Source organism: Lissotriton vulgaris, chromosome 8 (assembly GCF_964263255.1).
Source record: "Lissotriton vulgaris chromosome 8, aLisVul1.2, whole genome shotgun sequence".
NCBI lineage: Eukaryota > Metazoa > Chordata > Amphibia > Caudata > Salamandridae > Lissotriton > Lissotriton vulgaris.
The window spans coordinates 1387092919-1387115580 of record NC_141696.1 but is presented as its reverse complement, the minus strand read 5'-3'; the positions used below and the strand labels follow the sequence as shown (position 1 = coordinate 1387115580).

Here is a 22662-nt window from a genome sequence, read left to right as displayed (position 1 = left end):
CAGTGGTTAGGACTGTTAGAATCCTATTTGATAGCCATTGGGGGAGAGAAATTCTCTGCCTTAAGAAAATTGCGCACCTTACTCCATAACTTAGATGTAGAAGGGCGCAAAACGTATGATAATATAACTGCGGAGGCAGAGGAGGATAGCGATGATGATGATAATGTGTATTTAGCAGCAGTTGGCAGACTGGAAAAACATTTTGGCAAGACTATTAATGTGGTTTTGGAGAGGCACAAATTTTTCTCTAGGGTGCAAGGTAAAAGAGAAAAGGTGAAAACTTACATTGCAGCACTTAAAGGTTTAGCTAACACTTGTGATTTTGATAGTTTATATGACTCTCTTATTAGAGACCAGCTAGTTAGGTGTACTAATAACAATAAAATTCAAGAGAGGCTCTTGGTGGCCAATCCGGATCTTAAACAAGCGGTAGAAATTGCAGTAGACATTGAGCACACAGCAGATTGTATGGCAGCTATGAAGGGAGAGGGACCGAAGAACACGGAGGTCAATGTTATTAGCAAACATGAAACTAGCAGGGAGGCTAAGGGGAAAGGCCAAGGTCCGGTTCCTCCTGGTACCAAACTTAAGTGTTTCAGGTGTGGCAGCCCCAACCATCTGGCCAATCATGCAAATTGCCCGGCAAAATCAGTTACATGTCATAAGTGTGGGAGGAGAGGCCACCTAGCGAGACGGTGCAACGATTTTCAACCTAAATCAGTTCACTCTATTGAACAGGGGACAGATCAAGAAGTCAAGTTGGTGTTCAAGGTGGATGATGAAGAGGGAGCAGAGAAGTATCCGTCTTGCACTATTACTCTAGATCAGAGGGAGGTCTGTGTTTTTGCTGATTCGTGTTCTCCGTATACCTTAATTGAAGAGGAGACATTTCATAGAGTGTTCCCCTCAGAACAGTATACTTTACAACCTGCAGATGTGCACCCGGGGGGGTACAATAAGGACCCCATACCCTTGGTGGGAATGACAACCATGAAGATTGGGTTTAAAGGAAGGTGCACGGTGGGCAAGGTGTATATTACTAAGAAAGGCTCTTGTTTGTTGGGGTGGAGACACCAACGGGAGCTTGGCATCAAACTAGACCCCAACAGCCCTTACCAAGTACTCCTGGTTGATCAGTCGGTAGGGGGCATGAAGGTGTGTGAAGAGTTTCCCCAGGTATTCACAGAAAAATTGGGGTTACTCAAGGGTTATCAGCATTCTATTAAACTTAAAGGGAAAGCGAAACCTGTGGCCCATAGAGTAAGACCTATTCCCCATTTGATGCAAGCTCCGCTTCAAGCTGAAATAGACAAATTGCTAGCTCAAGGTGTAATTGAGCCCATTGAGAGTTCACAGTGGTTTGCCCCGATTGTTCTTACAACCAAGTCTACAGGAAAGGACATCAGGCTATGTGTGGACCTTAGAGACCTTAACAACAGTATCTGGGTAGACAGACATCCATACCATACACAAGGTCCTCACTTTGATCAAAGGTGCCAGCTGTTTTAGTGTCCTCGACCTGTCCTCTGCCTACCACCAGGTAGAGTTACACCTCAACTCAAGGCATTTAACCTCTTTCATTACACCCTTAGGTGCCTTTCAGTACATCCGCATGCCGTTTGGCTTAGCCTCGGCTGCTGCTGCTGCATTTCAGAGGATTATGCAACATGTGCTGGAGGGTCTACCTAAGACGTTATGCTTTCAGGATGATATCCTCATCTATGGTAAGGATGTTGAAGAGCACGACCACATTTTGAGGGGAGCCTTGGTTAGACTAGAGGCTGCGGGTCTAACCTTAAAAAAAGAGAAATGTCGCATTGGGGTGGGGTCAGTGGAGTACTTGGGCCACACCATTTCTGTGGCTGGCATTAAGCCCAAGCTTAACCTTGTGGAAGCCATTCGAGACACCAAACCTCCTACTAATGTTGAAGAGTTAAAGTCTTTTCTCGGACTTTCTGAGTATTATGCCAAATTTGTGAGGAATTATGCCAGTTTTGTGGAACCCCTTAGAATGTTGGTGAAAGCAAGGAATCCGTTTGTTTGGAATGAAAGTTGTCAAGGGGCTTTCACTACAGTGAAAGATTGCATAGCCTCAGCCCCATCTCTGGGAAGATTTGATCCGACCAAACCCACGATCCTATTCACTGATGCTAGTAACAAGGGTGTGGGGGCTAGCCTTGTACAGATGGACAGGAATGAAGAACAGGTAGTGGCCTTCGCGTCACGAGCTCTAAAAGGGGTGGAGGTTAACTACTCTGTGGTTGAAAAAGAGGCACTTGCTTGCACATGGGCCATTAAACACTTCCGCTTTTTCTTATGGGGCATTCCTTTCACTGTGCGGACCGACCATAAACCCCTCATGTATGCCTTCACCACGAAGGGTTCAGAGAAAACCACACCAAGAATTTCAAGGTGAATTTTAGGTTTGGAGGGGTACAACTTCATCGTGAAGTACTTGCCAGGATCTCAGAATGTGGTTGCAGATTTACTGTCCCGTTCACCTAATAAAGTGGGTGGGGAAGAACCTATAACGGAGGATGAGGAACGGGTGTTGACACTCACTTCTTTGGGTAAGGAGGAATGGGAACAGGGATTGAACCAAGACGGGCACTTACAGACACTCAAAGACCTTATAATAAATGGGTGGCCCAGTGATAAGAGCAAGGTAGAGCCCGAATTGAGTGGGTTTTGGGAGGTGAGACTGGAACTTAACATTTTTGATGATATGGTGTTCAGAGGAGAAAAGGTTGTCCCACCGGTCTCCCTAAGACAGAAAATTGTGGACCTGGCACATGAGGGACACTTGGGCCGCAGTTTAACCAAGAGTAAGATCAGGTTGGACTACTGGTGGCCAGGATGGATGCCATGGCTGAACTTGTCGTGAGAGATTGCATGGAGTGTTGCAAGGCGGATAAAACCCATCAAACCCGGAAACCACCCCTGTCTCCGGTGCCCATACCCGACAAGCCTTGGTCCAAATTGGCACTGGACATAATTGGTCCACTAAATTTGAAAACTTTGAGAGAAAGATTCATTGTGGTATTGGTGGACTATCACTCGAAGTGGGTGGCATTTAAGTGTGTACACCAGATTGACACTAAGGCACTCGTGAGCTTCCTTAATGAAATCTTTTTCGAGGAAGGCATCCCAGACATTCTAGTCACGGATAATAGGGTGCAATTCACATCAGAAGAGATTAAGTCATTTCTTTCAGACATGGGTATTGTTCACCAAAGATCTGCCTTATACTGTCCCCGCGCCAATGGGTTAGTGGAACGGATGAACCGGGTGGTAAAAGAGTGCTTACAACGGGCAGAAATGTTAAACACACCCGCTGCACAGGCTCTGCGAGAAACAGTCTGGGCGCACTGCACCACTCCCAACTTGGTCACGGGGTGTCTCCTTTTACATCATTGAAGGGGAGGGATCCTAAAACTAAACTTTCTCCCCCTATTGAGAGACAAAGCAATCGTTTGGTGGACAGAGAGATGATTGGTGAACGTTACAAAAGCCACCAAGAAAAGTATGTAGCAAGGTACAATGCTGACAAACATGTTAAAACCAGACAGGTGCGTTAAGGTGATTTGGTGCGCATTGATCTCCCCTAGTTGAGACGGAGAGGTGCCACCAGGTTCTCCGATCCCATGGTGGTGGGTAATGTGGGTAAGAATGTGGTACAGTTGGCCAATGGTCAAACCTGGAGCATGGATAGAATTGTTCCATACTAGGAATTTAAGGTTCCCCACTTGCAAGTGTTACCTACAGGAATGAGTCAGGTGACCCCCAGAAGGTCATCTAGACCCACAGTTGCACCCCGCTGGAGCAAGGATTACTACACCACATAATAATCCTTTAGTCACCGGTTACTGTGTTTTGGCGTGCCGCCTTCTGGTGGCCTACTTTATGTATTGAATTCTCTTATCTATGCAATGTACCCTATCCGTTCCTTTCCCTTCCCCCATAAGGAGATGTGTTGTAATCTCGCTTGGTTCATTCCCCCCCCCCCCCCCCACCCCCCCTTCCCGTCCCTGTTGGTATAGTCCGCTCAATAATGCATGAACATTCCAGAGCTGCCTCCAGCTGACTGGAACCTGTGGTGGTAATAAGATGGAATAAAGAAGACTTATATGCTACTTCAGTGTACCTCGTTATTTTATTACAATATTGTACTGAAAAGACTCATGGTTCAACCGTTTGAGTCCCTCCACTCCTGCCCCTTTCAGTTCCTTTCCTGGAATGTGGCATTTTTGGTCGCAATCACTTCACTTATAAAGCTACTTATGAGCTACAGGTACTAAACTTAGACAAACCCTTCTTCCAAGTACATAGGGATAAGGTTGTCCTTCGCACTGATACCAAATTTCTCCGTAATATGGCCTCCTGGTTTCTCCTTAATCAATCCATTTAAACCCTTGTCTTCTTCTCCCAACCAGACTTGTTTGCGGAACAGGCTCCCTATACTTTGGATGTGAAACAAGCTCTTATACTACATTGACAGAATTAAACCATTTTAGGAACGCACAACTTTTTGTTGCTTTCTCCAAACTCCATAAAGTGAAAGCTGGTCCAAATAAGCATTGCCAGGTAGATCGTGAGATACATCCAGACATGCTATGCTAAAGCTAAAAGGACTTTGCCCATTCCTCCTAAAGGCCACTCCACTCGGAAACAAGCATTTGCAATGCAAAAGGTCTCGCATTTGCTATAGGTTTAGCTATTGGCATTGTAAATAACATTGCCTTTTATTTATATATTTTGAAAACCTGCAAGTGGTGCGTAAACACGCAGTTTGTACTTCTAGTCGTTGTTTAAAAGAAGCAAGGCTGGCAGTGAAACAGGCACAGTTATTGTCAGATTTGCTTATTGTAAGTAATGACCATAAGTAGAAATTGCATGTTTGAAAACCTACAGGCGTTGTGCTAACACAAAATTAAAAGGCATTATAATTTACAATGCCAATAGCTCAAAACCTCGCAAATGCCAAACCTAGTGCATTACAAATGATTGCTTACTTCGTTCCCATTCTTAAATTCAGGAGATGAAAAACATTTGCAAACGAGGAAGCGGACGCCTTTAAATAAGGGATTTCTGAAGTCAGGAACAGCAGAGCTTGGGAGAGAAGCGCCGGGTTGCATGCGACCCCGGGGAGGAGGTGACAGGAGGACAGGCAGGGGCAGAGGCCTCTAACTACAAGGTGACCTTTAATTGGCTACTTCATCGGAGCAGGTTTCTTTAATTGCCAGCCGAAGCCACCCAGTTTGTTGTGCCTAAGATTTCTGGGGTGTAAAACTGCTTTCTAACTCGCTGAGGTGCTGTTCAGCCCCTAAAAGTGCTTTCCCATAGACGGGCTGGGTGCAGCTGGTCTGTTCCAGCTTTGCCCCATCAGAAGCAGGTTCAATTGGATCACCTTCCTCAGAGCGGCAGACAACATAACATCAAAAGACACACCGAAAAAGGAGATGAGGAATTCCCTGGACCATTATCTGAGCTCACACAAACCACCTTAGCAAAAAAACAAAGACCGCTGCCCGCACATACCCACACACACGATGAACCCCAGCAGGATGGCCTCTGGCTAGACGCACCAACCACCCTGTCTACTCCGCTCTATCTCTCCTTTCTGACTTTTCTCTTCCTCCCTTTGAGGGCAATATGCTACAAGGTCAAGTTCCAGCTCGCCGAACCTCTCTCAATGTAAATCTGTCAACCGCACGAACAAGCAAGACGCCAATGTAACTACTCGGGCGCACAGCCGCACTATTATTGCCTTTAATCTACCTGTACTGTACTTATAAAAGTCTTGTAATAAAATCTGTTGAATTAAAAAAAAAAAAAAAGCATCTTAAAATGTGATCTGAGGGCACGTAGAAAGGGTGTCCCTGCAGTAAAGAGTGGTAACTCGACACCTGCAGAGTAAAGACAAAGGAAGATTAAAGCGCACCAGGGCGTCCCTGCCCGGAGACATCTTGTTTTTGCATACATAGCGCTTGCTGCAAATGGCATGCAGCTTTGGAGAAGTGTTAATAAAAAGTAATTACCTTTCTTGTTGGCTGTAGTTCTTAGCAACTAAGAGGTCCGTCATTGCGTTGCTCCTGATTTTGTGCTGTTATTCCCCAAGTCAGTGATACTTGTTTTACTGACCTTAAAAGGAGAAAATGCTGAGCCATTCTGTGTACTCCTATTAAAAACACGATGTGGCAAGGCTAGTGAAAGCAAGGTCATTTATTATACCGCTGGACAGCACTACTCTCTTTACTGCCTATAGAAGAAGGGCCTCGGAAGGATAAAAGGCAGAGTCAGTCCATATCAGGACCTGTGAAAGGCAGATTTCAAATTTTTCCAACAATGACTACTGAAAGGTAAAGACCTACATTGAGGCAAATGCCAATGGTGTTGACGTCAGCTGTGGGTGGATGACACGCTGAGGACCTGCTAAAATTCTAGCTGATGAGTATTGGATTAAGATACAAGTATCAGCACTGAGCGACCACACTCAAGGGTGGGGGAGGGGAGCCAAGGCACAAACCTTACAATGCCAGCATGTGTGACTGGACCAGAAGATGCATCTATCTATGTAGCGTTTCGAACAATATCTTTAAGCCAGCTACTTTGTGTCTTATTAGTAGCTCTTGCATAGCGCTTGTTACCCCGTGTGAGGCGCCAAGACGCTTAATGCTAGCTCACATCTTCATGCGTCCAGGCGCACGTTTGCCAAGTAAAGATGACACTGAGCAAACCAGGCACACCCCAAATACAACACGTGTTGCCTGGTGTGTAACATTTCAACCAAACATGTTTTTAAGCACGCCGTGGGGAACCATGCCAGTCACACCCTGAAGCACAAGTTACTACTTGTGTAACGATATATCTGTAAGAGACATTAGTTAGTGATAGATTCCTTACCTTAGAATATCCCCAGGCGTCAGACTGGATCCGGAAACTTTTGCGTAGCAGTACCCTTGCGCGTCGGTAGGCGTCGTCTGCGGCTCCGCGTCCGTCGTCGGCGTCGTGATGACGTCGTCTGAGTACTTAGACGCCGCCTCCGCGTGCTGACGTCAGTTCTTAGCCACAGCTTTTCCGCGCCAGAAGCGCAGAGCCATGACAAAAACCAACACTGGTGCCATGAAACTAGGGCCCTGAAAGGAGATGACCTTAACCCTAGATATCGGTTCGCAGAACGGGGAGGATGGGTGGGATGGGTGGGTCGGTAAGGAATCGATCACTAACTAATGTCTCTTACAGATATATCGTTACACAAGTAGTAACTTGTGCATCTGAAAGAGACACGTTAGTGATAGATTCCTTACCTTAGAATAGATACCCCAGCAATACCATCCCCGTGGTGGTGGGTCTACGAACCAATAATCACACCAGAAAGTCCTGGAGGACGGAACGGCCAAAGTAGCCGTCCCTCCGGACTTGACTGTCCAGGCAATAGTGTCTTGCAAACGTGTGCAGCGAGGCCCACGTAGCTGCCTGGCAAATGTCCTGCAAGGGCACACCTCGGCCCAAGGCAGTAGTAGTGGCCGTGGCTCGAGTGGAATGAGCCCTCAGCCCAACAGGGGGTTCCTTCTTAGCCAAGGAGTAACACACCTGGATGCACAAGATAATCCACCGGGAGATGGTCCGCTTGTGCACCGCTTTCCCTTTCTTAGCGCCCGCGTACCCAACAAAGAGTTGATCATCCACCCGGAACTGTTGTGTGCCATTCAGATAAAATGAGAGCGCACGTTTTGGGTCCAGACGGTGGAGCCTCTCCTCCTCTCTCGAGGGGTGCGGAGGCGGAAAGAAGGTGGGCAACGTGATGGATTGGCCAATGTGGAAGGCCGTGACTACCTTGGGTAGGAAGGAGGGCCTAGTCCGTAACACAACTTTGTCCGGATGGACTGAAAGGAAAGGAGGCTTACAAGATAGAGCCTGGAGCTCACTCACTCTCCTGGCAGAGGTGATGGCTACCAGGAAGGCAGTCTTCAAAGAAAGAAGGCGAAGAGGACAGTTGTGAAGTGGCTCAAAGGGAGCGCACATCAGAAACGTAAGAACCAGGTTCAAGTCCCACTGAGGCATCACGAAGGGAACAGGAGTAAACGTATGAGTGATGCCCTTCAGGAATCGATTAACGATAGGGGACTTGAACAAAGAAGGTTGGTCAGGCAGCCTCAGGAAGGCTGAAAGAGCTGAAAGATAGCCCTTGACAGTGCCCAGAGCAGAGCCCTGCTGGGCAAGAGAGAGAAGAAAGAGGAGAACCTCAGAAAGAGGGGCATTGAGGGGATCCACAGCCTTTGCTGTGCACCATGCCACAAATCTGTTCCACCTGCAGGCATATACCGACTTTGCGGAGGGACGCCTGGCTGCCAGAATGATGTTGCAAACTTCAGGAGGCAATTCAAATGGCCTCCACTGTCGCCGCTCAATCTCCAAGCATGGAGGTGGAGACTGGACAGGTTCGGGTGGAGGACCGTCCCCTGCTGCTGCGACAGAAGGCCCTCCTGAAGAGGCAGACGAACCGGGGGATCGACTGACATACTGAGTAGCTTGGGATACCAGTACCTTCGTGCCCAGTCCGGAGCCACAAGGATGACTTGTGCCCGGTCGCGCTTGATCTTCTTCAGCACTCTGGGCAGAAGTGGTATAGGCGGAAAGACCGCAGCTCCACTCACGACGAAAAGCGTCTCCGAGCGAGTGCCGCCTTGGAAATTCCAACGCGCAGAACTGATGACATTGCGCGTTCTCTTCGGTGGCGAATAGATCTAACCAAGGCTCTCCTCATCGCAGAAAGAGGCCTTGCGCCACGTCCGCGTTCAGATGCCATTCGTGATCCATCGAGCACCGACGGCTGAGTTCGTCCGCCCTGGCGTTCAGTGAACCTGCCAGGTGTTGAACAATCAGAGTCACGCCCTGATGTTCCAGCCATTGCCAGAGGCGCAGAGCCTCCTGGCAGAGGGTCCACGACCCCACCCCGCCCTGTTTGTTGCAGTACTACATGGCGGTGGTGTTGTCCGTGAACAATTGCACTACACTCCCTCGGACAGATGGGAGGAATGCCTTCAGTGCTAGACGAATCGCCCGCAGCTCCAGCAGGTTGATATGGAGCCGGGACTCCGCCGGAGACCAGAGGCCTCTGATCTCCGCCTCTCCCAAGTGGCATCCCCAGCCCTGGAGGGACGCGTCCATCACAACTACGTGCTCCGGTTGGGGAACGGAGAGGGATCTGCCGTTGACCCAATCGCGATCCGTGAGCCACCACTGCAGCTGTCTCGCAGTGCCCTCCGAGATCAGGACATGGTCGGACAGGTTGCCCTGATGCTGGGCCCACTGAAACTTCAAGTCCCACTGCAGAGACCGCATCCGCCACCGTGCGTGATGCACTAGAAGGATGCAGGAGGCCATCAGCCCCAGAAGCCGCAGCGTCAACCTGACCGAAACTCGGGATAAAGGCCTGAAGATCGGAATCAGAACCTGTATATCCCGAACCCGCTGTTCGGGCGGGTAAACCCGAAACTGCGCCGAGTCGAGAACCGCTCCGATGAAAAGGAGATTCTGAGAGGGGCACAGGTGTGACTTCGGCACATTGATGGAAAATACCAGCTGGTGCAGGAGATCCGCCGTAGTCTGGAGGTGGCTGACGACTGTCTGGGGCGAGCCCGCCTTCAACAACCAGTCGTCGAGGTAGGGGAAGACTGACACCCCTAACCTGCGCAGATGAGCTGCGACCACCGCCATTACCTTCGTGAACACCCGTGGGGCGCTGGTAAGGCCGAAGGGGAGCACGGTAAACTGAAAGTGCTCGTGGCCTACCGTGAACCGCAGGTAACGCCGGTGGCCCGGCAGGACGGGGATGTGGAAATACGCGTCCTGCAAGTCCAACGCTACCATCCAGTCTACTGGGTCTAGGGCAGCTAAGACCTGAGCCAGTGTCAGCATTTTGAACTTCTCCTTCCGGAGGAAGCCGTTGACGTTCCTCAGATCCAAGATAGGGCGTAGGCCCACTTTGCCCTTCTTGGGTACAAGAAAGTAATGGGAGTAGCAACCACGTCCTACTTCTGGCCCAGGAACGCGCTCGATGGCCCACTTGGCCAAGAGGGCCGAAACTTCCTCCTGCAGGAGCCGCAAGTGATCCCCCGATACGCGGTGGTGTTGGGGTGGCATGGCTTGAGGGGTCGTCTCGAAGGGGAGGGAGTAGCCCCTTCGGACGATCTGCAGCACCCACCTGTCCGAAGTGACAGTGCGCCAGTGAGAGAGGTGATGGCGAACCCTGCCTCCCACTGGCGTCACATGGGCCGAAAAGCACGGACTAGGAGGGCTTAGAGGTGGATGCCGCGGGGGCAGGTGTGGACTGACTCCGCCTGGGTCCCCGACCGCCTCCACGGCGGTTACCACGGCCGCCGCCGCGCTGGACGACAGTTTGCGGCGAGTGGCTGGCGGCACGTGTGGGGGCGCCCCTTCCCTGGCCACGAAAGGAGCGAAAGGCACCCGTTTGCTGGCGCGGGGCCGAAAGGCCCAAGGACTTGGCCGTAGCCCTGGAGTCCTTAAAGTGCTCAAGCGCGTGGTCTGCCTTGTCGCCAAAGAGGCGACGGCCATCGAATGGCATGTCCATAAGAGTGTTTTGGACGTCTGCCGAAAAATTGGCTAATCTCAGCCAGGCGTGGCGTCGTACCGCCACCGTCGTAGCCATCGCTCTGCCCAGCGAGTCAGTAGTATCCAGCCCACACCTGATGGAATACTTGGCTGCGTCCCGGCCCTCCACAAGGGCTTGGCCGAGTTTGGCCCGTACCTCCAACGGGCACTCTGGCAGCACTTCCGCCACCGTCTCCCACAGAGAGTGGGTGTAGCGGCCCAAGAGGCATGCGGTGTTGGAAGACCGCTGTCCCAAACTAAGGGACGAGAAGATCTTCTTGCCATAGTTCTCGTACCTCTTGGATTCCCTGTCCGGCGGGGCCGTCGGGAATGCAGTCTGGGAATTAGAGGCCTGGATGACCAGACTCTCGGGGGTGGGGTGGGAGGACAGGAAACATGGGTCGCCCGGAGCCGGGCGGTGGCGTCTGGCCACGTTCCTATCAACGGGCGAACACGTAGCGGGCCTGGACCAAGTGCCCAAAAGAACGTCTGTCAAGGCCTCATTAAACGGCAGCAGAGGCTCCATGGAGCATGACTGCGGCTTAAGGACCTCAGTGAGGAGGTTAGTCCTCACGGCCGCGACGGGGAGCTCAAGGCCCAAGGCCTTGGCAGCCCTCGTCAATACCACACCATAGGTAGCTCCCTCCTCCGAAGCCACGGTAGGAGGAGAGACAAACCCAGTGTCTGGAGAGGTGTCCAGGCCACTGGCCTCCCCAAGGTCTCCTGCCCAGTCCATATTAGACTGACACTCCTTGGTCAGAGGGTCCTCAGACCCCTCCCAATCCTCCTCATCCCTCATCTCCTGAGATTCATTGTATGAGGTCGGCTCGTAGAAGCAAAAATCTCCAAACGGCGTCGAGAGCGGCGCCGTCCCGACGTCGGAACCGAATGAAAGGAGGCATCGGGGACGGCGCCGCCCGAGGACGGCGCCGGAGGGGAGACCACACGGACCGACGCTGGGGGGGGTCGTAAGGCCCACCGGTGACGATCCAGAGCCCGATGAAGGTCCAGCGGCACCCTGCGGCGCCGGGCCCGAAGGCGCCGACACCACTGTACCCTGCGGCGCCGGGCCCGGGGGCACCGGCGGTGTCGGATCGTGGGGCCCTGCGGCGCCGGGCCCGAAGGCGCGGGCCGAAGCACCCAACGGCGTCGGGGTCGAAGCCCCCGACCCACTAGGGCCCCCAGACGGGTTCGCTGGGCCCGAAGGCGCCGCGGAGCCCGTCGGAGGAGAAAGGGACCTCATGGCCATGAGGAAACGCTCAATCTCCTCCGGCGTCGCGTTCAGCCCAGGGACCGGAGGGTGTGGGGCCGGATGCGGCGCCCGCGACTCCCGAGGAGCCGCGTGGGCGGTGTCACCCGAACCCCCGGCCGCATCGTGCGAGCGTCGGGGGGAGTCAGAAGAGCGATGATGTCTCTTCGACTTCTTATGCTTCTTACCTGACGACTTGGACCCGGAGGAGTGGTGCCGACTCCCGGAGCCGTGACGGCTCCGTCCCCGTGACGGCTCCGTCCCCGTGACCTGTCCCTCGACCTCCCGTGGGACCGGGACCGGGACCTCACACGGCGCGGGCCGACTGCCGGAGTTCGAGCCTCCTGCGGGACCGCTCCCGCCTGGCTTTCCTCGAAAGGGCCCGACAGTCGGAGCAGGCCTCGTCATCATGGTCGACGCCCAAACACGTCAGGCACAGGCGGTGGGGGTCCGTGACCGACATGGTACGGTCGTACTCGTCGCAATGCTTGAATCCGGGCATCCCTAGGGCACCGTCGGAGTCGTACAGACTTCGAAATGGATCAAAAGATCACCAAAAACTCAGTCAAAAATTGACTAGGGCAGCTGCTCTTTCCAGATCTGCTCTGGCTGGCGCGGAAAAAAGAAGAACTGAGGTCAGCACGCGGAGGCGGCGTCTAAGTACTCCGACGACGTCATCATGGCGCCCACGAAGCGGACGACGGACGCGGAGCCGCAGACGACGCCTAACGACGCGCAAGGGTACTGCTGCGCAAAAGTTTCCGGATCCAGTCTGACGCCTGGGGATATTCTAAGGTAAGGAATCTATCACTAACGTGTCTCTTTCAGATCACATTTGCACTAGGGGGTGAACGAACCCCAGTGGTTTTCTGTAAACCCAGCTCTCATTGCATGAACTTTCAAGGATTCGGCAGCAGCTGCTTCAAGAAAACTCAGAGTGTGGCAGCCACTGTCGGCAGCCTAGGGTGCTCGGGAGGATTCCCAGGCCGGGGCATGCAGAAACCCTGTATTGTGTTTGCATTTATATAGTGCCTACTACCCTTGACGAGGCGTTGAACTATTACATTGCTGCTGCGGGAGACCTTCAAGGCGAACGTCTGTACAGAGAATAAAGAGATGGTGGATGTCTGCAAGGGAAAACGGGTGCAGTGGCGGCTAAATGGCTGGTCTGTAACCTATGCATTAATCCTGGCGTCGCTACATCATCTTGCAATTGTGTGATCCTGGTGTACACGCTTGTGCACTCGTATTTACAAGTTACAGATACTGTACAATGGAGGCCTGTACTGGAAGCAGTTGGGTGACGTCATCGGCACCCAGATCAATCAATCAATCAATCATAGCATTTGTATAGCGCGCTTCTCACCCGGAGGGTCTCAAGGCGCTTGGGGGGGTGGGGGGGGTGGGGGGGGGTTACCGCTACTGCTCGGACAGCCAGGTCTTGAGTTGCTTCCTGAAGGAGAGGTGGTCTTGGGTCAGACGGAGGCGGATGGGGAGAGAGTTCCAGGTTTTGGCAGCCAGGTAGGAGAAGAATCTTCCTCCCGCGGTGGCTCTTCGGATGCGTGGAACGGTGGCGAGGGCGTGGCTGGTTGATCTTAGCTGGCGGGTGGGAGTGTAGAAGGTCAGGCGGTTGTTGAGGTACCTGGGTCCCAGGTCCTGGAGGGCTTTGTGTGCGTGGGTGAGGAGTCGGAACGTGATTCTTTTACTGATGGGGAGCCAGTGCAGGTCTCTCAGGTGTCCGGAGATGTGGCTGTCTCGGGGGATGTCCAGGATGAGTCGTGCGGAGGCGTTCTGGATGTGTTGTAGTCTTTTCTGTAGTTTGGCTGTGGTTCCGGCGTAGAGGGTGTTTCCGTAGTCCAGTTGGCTGGTGACGAGTGCCTGAGTGACCGTCTTCCTGGTTTCGGTGGGAATCCATTGGAAGATCTTTCGGAGCATGCGTAGGATGTTGAAGCATGATGATGAGACGGCGTTGACTTGTCTGGTCATCGAGAGGGAGGAGTCCAGGATGAAGCCCAGGTTGCGGGCGTGGTCTGTTGGTTTGGGTGCTCTGCCCAGGGCGGGGGGCCACCAGGAGTCGTCCCATGCAGCGGGTGATGGTCCCAGGATGAGGACTTCCGTCTTGTCTGAATTCAGTTTCAGGCGGCTGTTCTTCTTCCACTCGGCTACTTCTTTCATCCCTTCGTGTAGGTTCGTTCTGGCGTTGGCGGGGTCGTTGGTGAGGGAGAGGATCAGCTGGGTGTCGTCGGCGTAGGAGATGATGTTGAGGTTGTGTTGGCGTGCGATGGCCGCGAGGGGGCTCATGTAGATGTTGAAGAGGGTGGGGCTGAGAGTAGATCCTTGTGGTACGCCGCAGATGACTTCGGTGGCCTTGGATCTGAACGGGAGGAGGCGAACTCTCTGGGTTCTTCCGGCGAGGAAGGAGAAGATCCACTCGAGTGCCATCTCTTGTATACCGGTATTGTTGAGCGGTGCGGTGGCAGATAGTGTTGAACGCTGCGGAGAGGTCCAGGAGGATGAGGGCCCCTGTTTCCCCGTTGTCGAGCAGGGCTCGGATGTCATCAGTGGCTGCGATGAGACCAGGACTTTGCCCTTTCTCCATATTATGTGATGAAAATTGGACGCTGCCTCCTTTCCCAGTCATAACACGCTCTGCCAAACTTGTTATACAGTAACCCTGGAGTGCAGCAGGACTGCTAGCAAACGTGTTTCAAATGAGCATAGAAAGGGTGGGATATTTCGTATCAAACTTACAATTTAAAATATTTACAGACTGTAGTTCTCCGATATATATCTCAACTTATTAACATCTTACTAAATCACAGTCGTTGAAGAAAAAAAACGGCAATAAAATTGGAAGCAAGTGAAAATATATTCATGTGTTGGCTTGAATAATTTATGTAGCACCTTTTACCCCAGGTAAGATGCAAAGCACTCTGTAGACTAAGAACAACATATCATACATAAATATCCCCTCTCCATGAGTGTACCACGTGCGCAGAATCCGCGGAGCCAGAGCACTGCTCTGCTTTTTTACTGCCTCCAGCTGATCCGTGAATGCAGCGGCACGGTCATTTGCAATGAGGTTTTAATTTGTAATAGCTGAAGGATAAAGCTATAATTACCGGGTGAAGCCGGAAACAAAACAAAGAGGAGCCGAGCTGCGAATTACAGCCCTAGCGCTGCAGTGATTACCAGCCGCGTCTCATCTCAGCACAGAGGCTCTCGCATCCGCTTTCTCAATGTCCATTCGAGTGACAGAAGCAGTCTGCGCCATTATGCTGTTGGTTCAACACTGGCGCTGCTTGACAACAGCCCCGGCCTACTTCTCTGCAGACGGGCACTCTCAAAACAAAGCTTGGCAGGCTGCCTTCCCACAAGTCTCGTCATCCACACCACCGCTTCAGAAGGGCTTCCTTTGGCTGTCCTCGCTCTCGGGTCTGTGGCTGGTAATGTTTTGAATATCAAAGCCTGTCTAATACTTTTTTTGTAGAGATGACATTTTTTACAACGCACAGATCATCTGACAGAACTGAACAGACTTGAGCCAGCACAACAAACAAACACTGAGAGAAGCTTAACAAGGAGGGTCTTTCCAGAAAGGAGAACGAGGCAACAATGATGAAAAACGCACGCACACAAAATAAAAAAGGGGGCGGGAACAGGATACTGAATCCCGCCCCTCCAGGACTCCCTGACCTGCCTCATGATTGCCAAGGCAATATTTCTAAATATATTGTCGTGCTAGTGCTACCGTAAGGCAAGTCATGGAGTTCTCGAGAGGCGGGATCCAGAGCAGACAAATCTGCTAAACAGGAGCTTTTTCCAATGGCAAGCTTCTGTTTCCAGAGGCCTGCCAATGGAAAAAAGGGGCGTGGCTTCACGCCATACTGAAATCCCCTGCTCACAATATCTCTTTGCCTGCAGCAGGGCATGCCCTGCAATGCAGGCTTCGACCTAAAAAGAAGCCTCTATGGCCCTCCTGGGGAACATTCCAATAGCTGACATATGCAAGGCAGCTACCTGGTCCACCCACACACTTTTACAAAACATTACTGCTTGGATGAGCTAGCCCGCCAACAAGCCAATGTTGGCCAGGCAGTGATACGTACACTTTTTCAATCTACTGCAGCACCAATGGGAGTATTGCTTTACACTCTATGCTCTGCATGTATATCTACAGCCACACATGCTTCGAATGAAAAATGCTACTTCCCCTGCAAGCATCTGTTGATAGCATGTAGTGCTGGTGATTGACATGCATCCCCCCTTCCCCTCCTGTTGTGGACGCCTGTGGCAGTTGCAGTGTCCAGTACTATCTCTTTTCTCTCTTTTGCATGGACATTTCTCAATACACGCCTTGCTTCACTTTCCATCCTCAGTCGGCGTGCTGGAAAACAATCTAATAATGAAGTTGATGACCATGCGCATTGTCAACAAGAAGTCATTGTACCACGTGACTTAAATGACTTCTTTGAAGAAAAACACCTTGCCCACATCAGGCCCAACACTCAATGGCAAGGAGAATGGACAGCATGTGTATCTACAGCCACACATGCTCCAAACACATATTTTCGGTAAACTAAGCCACAGGCAGAATCAATGCACCCATAAATCTAACGGCTTAAGTTGCTAAGAAATACAATGAAACAAATCATGATGATGACATCTCATGCCCACACCCCGGAAAGATAAGGTGAAAATTAATCTATAAATGTAATACGTTTTCATTTATTTTAATATAGTCATCCTAACCAACAAATAGAATATGACTAGATGTATTGGTTGGCCAGCAATAGGGGTGCACTGGTTTCTAGTAGGAACAAACAAAAGAGAGGTGCTAATACTTACTTTCCACAAAACACTATGGATGGCAAAATGACATAGAGACCAAAACACATTTAATAACATTTTGTTAGCATATTCATGCTTACCAGTTCTGTCACCATGATAGGCCACAGTGAGGTCAGGTGCTGTGGAGAAATCCTAAGCAACAATACTCGAAATAAGAGAAACATCTGGGCAGCAACTACAGAACTCTGTCCATATCGCAAATTCTCAGTCAGTCGCTCTAGCAAAACCAAAGAAGACCTACATTTAGAATTTGGAAATTGTAAACTTTTCTTAAAACATTTTCTGTTGAATATAAGATACTTATTAAATACCAAAAGAATCAAATTGATTGGCAAGAATTTCTATTAATTTGATCGAAATTAAAACAAATTCACGAATTAGGATCCTTACACATTAAATCGGAATAAAGCCAATAACCTTGCATCTATTTCTTCTGGGGAAACTATAATGATTGCTACTATGCACTGATACAATGTCAAATTCATTGCAATATTTCGAGGGACACTGATAAAAAAAATATGTTCTAGGCTGAACATTACTCAAACCCATTCTAGGGCATCTATTCCTTTGACTTCTTTTTTCTGTTCCATGTTCGGATAAAGGCTTGTGTATGAGCTTGCAAAGCAGAAAATGCCCCAATCAGGTAAGACTAATTCTTATTAAAAGGAGCCTTACTGACATTCCTCACATAATATGCATCTATACGCTATGCACCCTCTACCAAAACAACATATCTGTTTGCTTTACTTAAAAAAAAGAAATAATAATGTGTTTCCACTTCCCATGAGGGAAGATACATGGTCCGCCACCAATGTATCAATGGTTCTAAAGTCACTGAATCATGGAGTAACCTCATGTGGTCAGTCTTGCTGAACATTTAAGGGAGGAAGGAAGAGGGCTTAGTGGTAAGGACTGTGAGGAGAAACGTTAAGGGCGTAATATACCAACGATTACTGGTAAGGCATTGTTGTAAACAGTGCTCCAGCGTGTCATTGATGATAAAACAAAATGCCACTCAAAGCTCTTTTACTGCAGGAGTCACTGCCTTGTGCTTTCTAATCCCCTTTCTGCATGCATCGGTTTTGGTGGATTTAAGCTTTAGTGAAATTCCTGGTTTATGTGTAGCTTCTTTTACTAAATCCAATAAGACTTCCAAAAGAAACAAATAATATTCCATACGTAGTAACAAGATAAGTCTAGCGTACAAGAAGCATGCACATAATTGCCCCAATGTCTGCAGGCTGTAAATATAAAATCATTAAGACAACTGCATGCCAGTGTATCACATTTCGACGGCTATTTGTCCACAGGAGAGGATGTGGCGTAATTGCTAAAGAGGCCGACCTTGAAACTGGGGAACCAGGTTTGAGTCTCGGCATTGCCTCACCAGCCTGTGATTTTGGGCAAATCACTTAATCTCCCTGTGCCTAGTAAAAATGAATGTGCCCTTGTGTAATGTAACCGGTGCTCGTGTAAAGCGCTCCAATGCCTTCAGGTCGACTTTGAACTTTATAAAAACTGCAAAAATATCTTCAAAGAAAGTCAATCTATGCCCGGTGCTATCTGTATCTGATGCATACAAATAGGGTAAACAGTTTGGGTGAGGTGTATGTGTAGTTTAGTGTGTGTTTTCATGGATTAAAACTTCAAGGTTAACCTCCTTCTAGGATCCTCTATTAAACACTATAAATGTGAGGAGGAAAGAGGATTATTTTGTATTGTAAAGGTTTTCCATATGTTTTGAGAACGACACTGTAAAAAATGAATTTTTTTCTCTCTAATATTTGTGAAGAATAACAAATAATTCCTGAGTAATAAAATATGAGAACTCTCATGCATGTGTATTTGCACAACTAAGACCACAGGTGGAGGTGTGCTGCCTAAAAGCTAAAATGCTCAGCACTAAGGTGCATTGGCAGAGCTCTCCAGCAACAACCCTCTCCGTTACCTCTGTAGTCCAGCTGCCTTTATAAGACTGCTCCAACATGGGACTTTGATAAAGAGTTGGTGGTTAAACCGCTCTTATCCTTGGTAAAGATTTAAATAATCTTAAAGATGATGAAGACGAATGAAACTGGAAGAATTCTCTACTTCCAGTGTTCTTCTATTGCATGCTTCCTCATGTCACCCGAAAAAGCACAAATATGGTCTACCCCCGAAACATTAGTCATAAATGTTCTGCTTTCATGTCCAATCAGACGCTGAAGAACATGCATCAGCTTGTTGAGTGTTGCAAGTGGTAACAGACCTAAGGTGCACTTGCTTATGTGTCCCAAATATGCAACTGGGCACAATATGACCATTCTCAGCAGCTTGGATTGAGTATTGTAGTACGCACCCATTAGCACTGTGTATTTTCCTCTGTTTTCCCGCTACACCTGACAGCATCAGAATACTGTAGGTAAGGGTGCTTGTGTGTGCAGCCAGACTTCTGGCATCTCTCTCAGGAAATGCTGCTGATGGAACATGATCAGCAGGATCTCTGTGAACCAAAGGAACCTCAATACTTATCTTTTAATGTACTTCATGTGTGGCAGGAGACCGACAAATACAAACCAGGAATTATGTCTTGGGGTCTACCTGTATCCCACCTTTAGTGAAAACTAGAAGGAGGAAGGGCAAAGGGGGAATGTAATTGTATTTATATTCATATTAATGTGTGTAAATTGTGAATTAGTTAAGGGCCCAGGGATGTCAAAGAGTTGCAAAGAAACACTAAGATTACAGCTCTGCAGCCAGATTCTGTTAATCTGTAAATCCCAAATAAATAGAGAGAAGATTTGAAAAGTTAGTCCATGATTCTGTACTTTTCCATGAAGGTATATCTTTCAAAATTCTCTGGGCTCTCTCGGGTATCGCTCATAAGCTACTATCATTCTTTCTACAGGCCCTTAACAAGAAAATCTAATACAGTGATAACTACAGATGGTCAAAAGATGACTATTGTCACCTCCAGGTGCTTCAAAATGCTGAAGGTATTCATTCAGAATTAGCCATCTAAGTTTCTTTCCACATTACACCAATAGGAAATATATTGTGTGGACTATTTTTCACTAGATGGAGTTGTATAACATGGCAGCAGAGGCTACAACTACAAAAGTTTAGAGGGATCATATTCTGTACTACGTGTTCAAAGTCACTGCGACTATAGATCAGAGGGGCTCCACATTATGTACAAACCATGCAATTACCAATATCCTGAAATGGTATCTAGGTGTGGATAACATGGGACAAGAACTATTCTTACTAGAGTATGTTGTAGTGGTAAAAACGTACATTACCGTTTAACCGTCTCCTCAAGCTACACGTCGGTAGATACTAATACTAATTCTTTGAATTGAGATCTATAGCGTGGTGAATGTCTAATGGCCTGTTATGTAGATAACGAACTACTAATTATAGAGAGTGTGTAAGTCATAAATAATTATATATTTGAATAAATAGCAAATTGCTTGGAACCATTCCCTCTATGGTGTGTTCTGTGGTCACAGAATGTATTGATATGAATGAAAGGCACTGTAGTAATGGATTTAATTACATGTTCTGAACACTGTGCACATTTTAATTAAATGTGATATAAACAAACACGCAAACATTTGGCTGTTCTATGATACATGACCACCTAGCCTATGTGACTATTATCAAATGGGTATGATACTGTTCTGTTCTAGGCTCAGGGGTTACCTATGGAACTATTAATGGTCTAGGGCACTGTTCCACAATGTTTAAGAGATAAAGGAGGATTCTATGATGAATGGTGGCTCTTCTGTAGATGGATTTATGGCTGTAGTGCAATTGATGTCTCAGTTTAACAAATTATTACTGTGCTAATCTGTTACTCTTGCCTACATTATGGTTTACTGTTCATTTGTAAGGCTATATAAAAGGATAACAACCTAATGCCATTTTAACCTCTGCCAAAAAAGAAAACTGTCCTTATGAAAATAAACTCCAGTACCCATATCATTTATATGTATTAGACTTGGGAACATATAAGCAATGTGCTTTAAATTAGTGTTGTTATGCTTGCACAGGTGATCTTATTGAGAAGAGTACTCAATGAAATAATGTGAACAGCACCTCTCGAAGGATAACAATTCATGCTCAGCACACTTCCTACCCAATCTAAAAAATGTAAAATGCTCTACCTTGTATCAATGGTAGGAATAGATGATACTGATCAAGCTCCCCGCTGAACACTGCAAAGGCTTGGCGCTTTAACAACATGGCTTTCTGCTCATTGCTTGGGAAAAGTTTCAAGGAACTGCTCTGCATACCTGCAACAAAGTCATTTTGGAAAACATGAAAATAGGTTAGTTAACAATATTTATTTTCTGACTTAAGGTTTGACATGTCATAAACCGAATAAAGTTTGACTTGACTTAAGGTTTGTTTTTTAAATACCTACACACTTTAGGGGTGGACATTATTCATTTTATTTATTCAATCAAAGGCAGGTTAGTTCACTAGAAATTGCAAGAAATAACCATGATAATGTTACTTGCCTACAACAATACTTCTCCAAAAAGGGTAGCAACTATAGTCAGAGACATCATTCCCTTATGGATTTATGGTGTGTCAGAGATACTGGTATGTTTTTCTCAATTTTTTTTAAAAATAGATATGATACAACAATAGCACATACATAAAACAGGGGCTAAACACAGTAACACTCTTACTTGACCTGATAGCCTCCAGTTCAACCATTATCTGTGTATTAGCCGTTGTAGAAAGCTCAAGCAAAATAAAAAAAAAATCATACACCTCCAGTGCATATGGTACTCATTTAAACATTAGGCGGTCATAGAAACTCCCTTTGTCTCGCTCTCTCACGCCGTCTCTGAGGAAGTATATTGGTAGATTAGCACATTGACTTTATTAAGAAAGCTAGAAAAGATGAATATGTACAAGCTATAAGGATTTGATTTTGCCCCAAATGAAGCAGAATTTCCCACGGCAATTTTACCCTTGAATGGGAATTGTTTGATGTTGACATATGAACCAGTCATCTACAGAGGAAGACATTGCAGCTTTTCAAAATCTGAAGATACTCAGTCTTTTAGCCACCATTAACAATGTGGAATGAACTAACCAGAGTTCTAGTCCAGTTTAGAAAAGTTTACATAATAATGCAATAAAATATTTTGTCTTCTTCAGTCAACAATCAAGTTGTGTCTCTGAAAATCTTCTGCTCAATTTGATTTTAGTTTAGCCAAAGTCCAAAATAGATGCTCCACTGTCTTTATTACATGTCTTGAACCAGACATAACCCTGAAGACATCAGCAATATAGTTTATTCAACTATAATATTTTCAAAAGAATACTGACCACTGCAATGAGCTTTTATTGTATATCTAGAGTATCTGTAGTAGATAATTTCAAAACAGCTGAGCATACCTCACTTGAAAAACATAGGTCTAATTCTAATTCATATTGTTAGAGTAACCATGAACTTGTGAGGAATGATTCAATAAACTAAAGACTGAGAAGGAGGTATAACTCCATACCACTTTTGAGGAGTTGTAGGACGAGTCCATTTTGTCAGATGGAGTCAAATGCTTCCTAGTAGTTGATAAAGCATGCTAATATTTACCCCATATAATTTTTGCTGACACTTTTATTAATGTACACAAAATGAAAATGTTGTACGTAGTACTGTGACTAGTGACAAATCCTCTTTGAATTTTGTATAAAATATTAATGTTACCAGTGTTAATCCGAATCCTGTTGATTATGAGGGCACAACACTTTCCAGAGGTTACTAACCTATTCAGATGCCTTTGTAGTTCTTGAGATCTAGATGCTCAAGGATTTTGTAAATAGATTTAAAATATCACTCATATCACCCTCTGGACAACTCTACTAAGCTGAGTGAAATATACTATACACTATTACTGATTACAGTGTGATGGTGACCAATGTGTGCAGTATTATGCTGCTATACTATT

At 47.7% G+C, this 22662-nt stretch overlaps 1 protein-coding gene across 3 annotated transcripts in view; it reads right to left on the bottom strand.

Moving 5' to 3' along the window:
• DOP1B (DOP1 leucine zipper like protein B) overlaps window positions 1–22662 on the bottom strand; it is an 870802-nt gene that overhangs the window by 103815 nt on the left and 744325 nt on the right. For all 3 annotated transcript variants that reach the window (XM_086935393.1, XM_086935394.1, XM_086935395.1), the window contains exons 32-33: window positions 20863–20991; window positions 16795–16931 (exon numbers count right to left, since the gene is read on the bottom strand). In XM_086935393.1, coding sequence (XP_086791519.1) covers window positions 16795–16931; window positions 20863–20991 — 266 coding nt within the window. The remainder of the gene's footprint in view (window positions 1–16794; window positions 16932–20862; window positions 20992–22662) is intronic.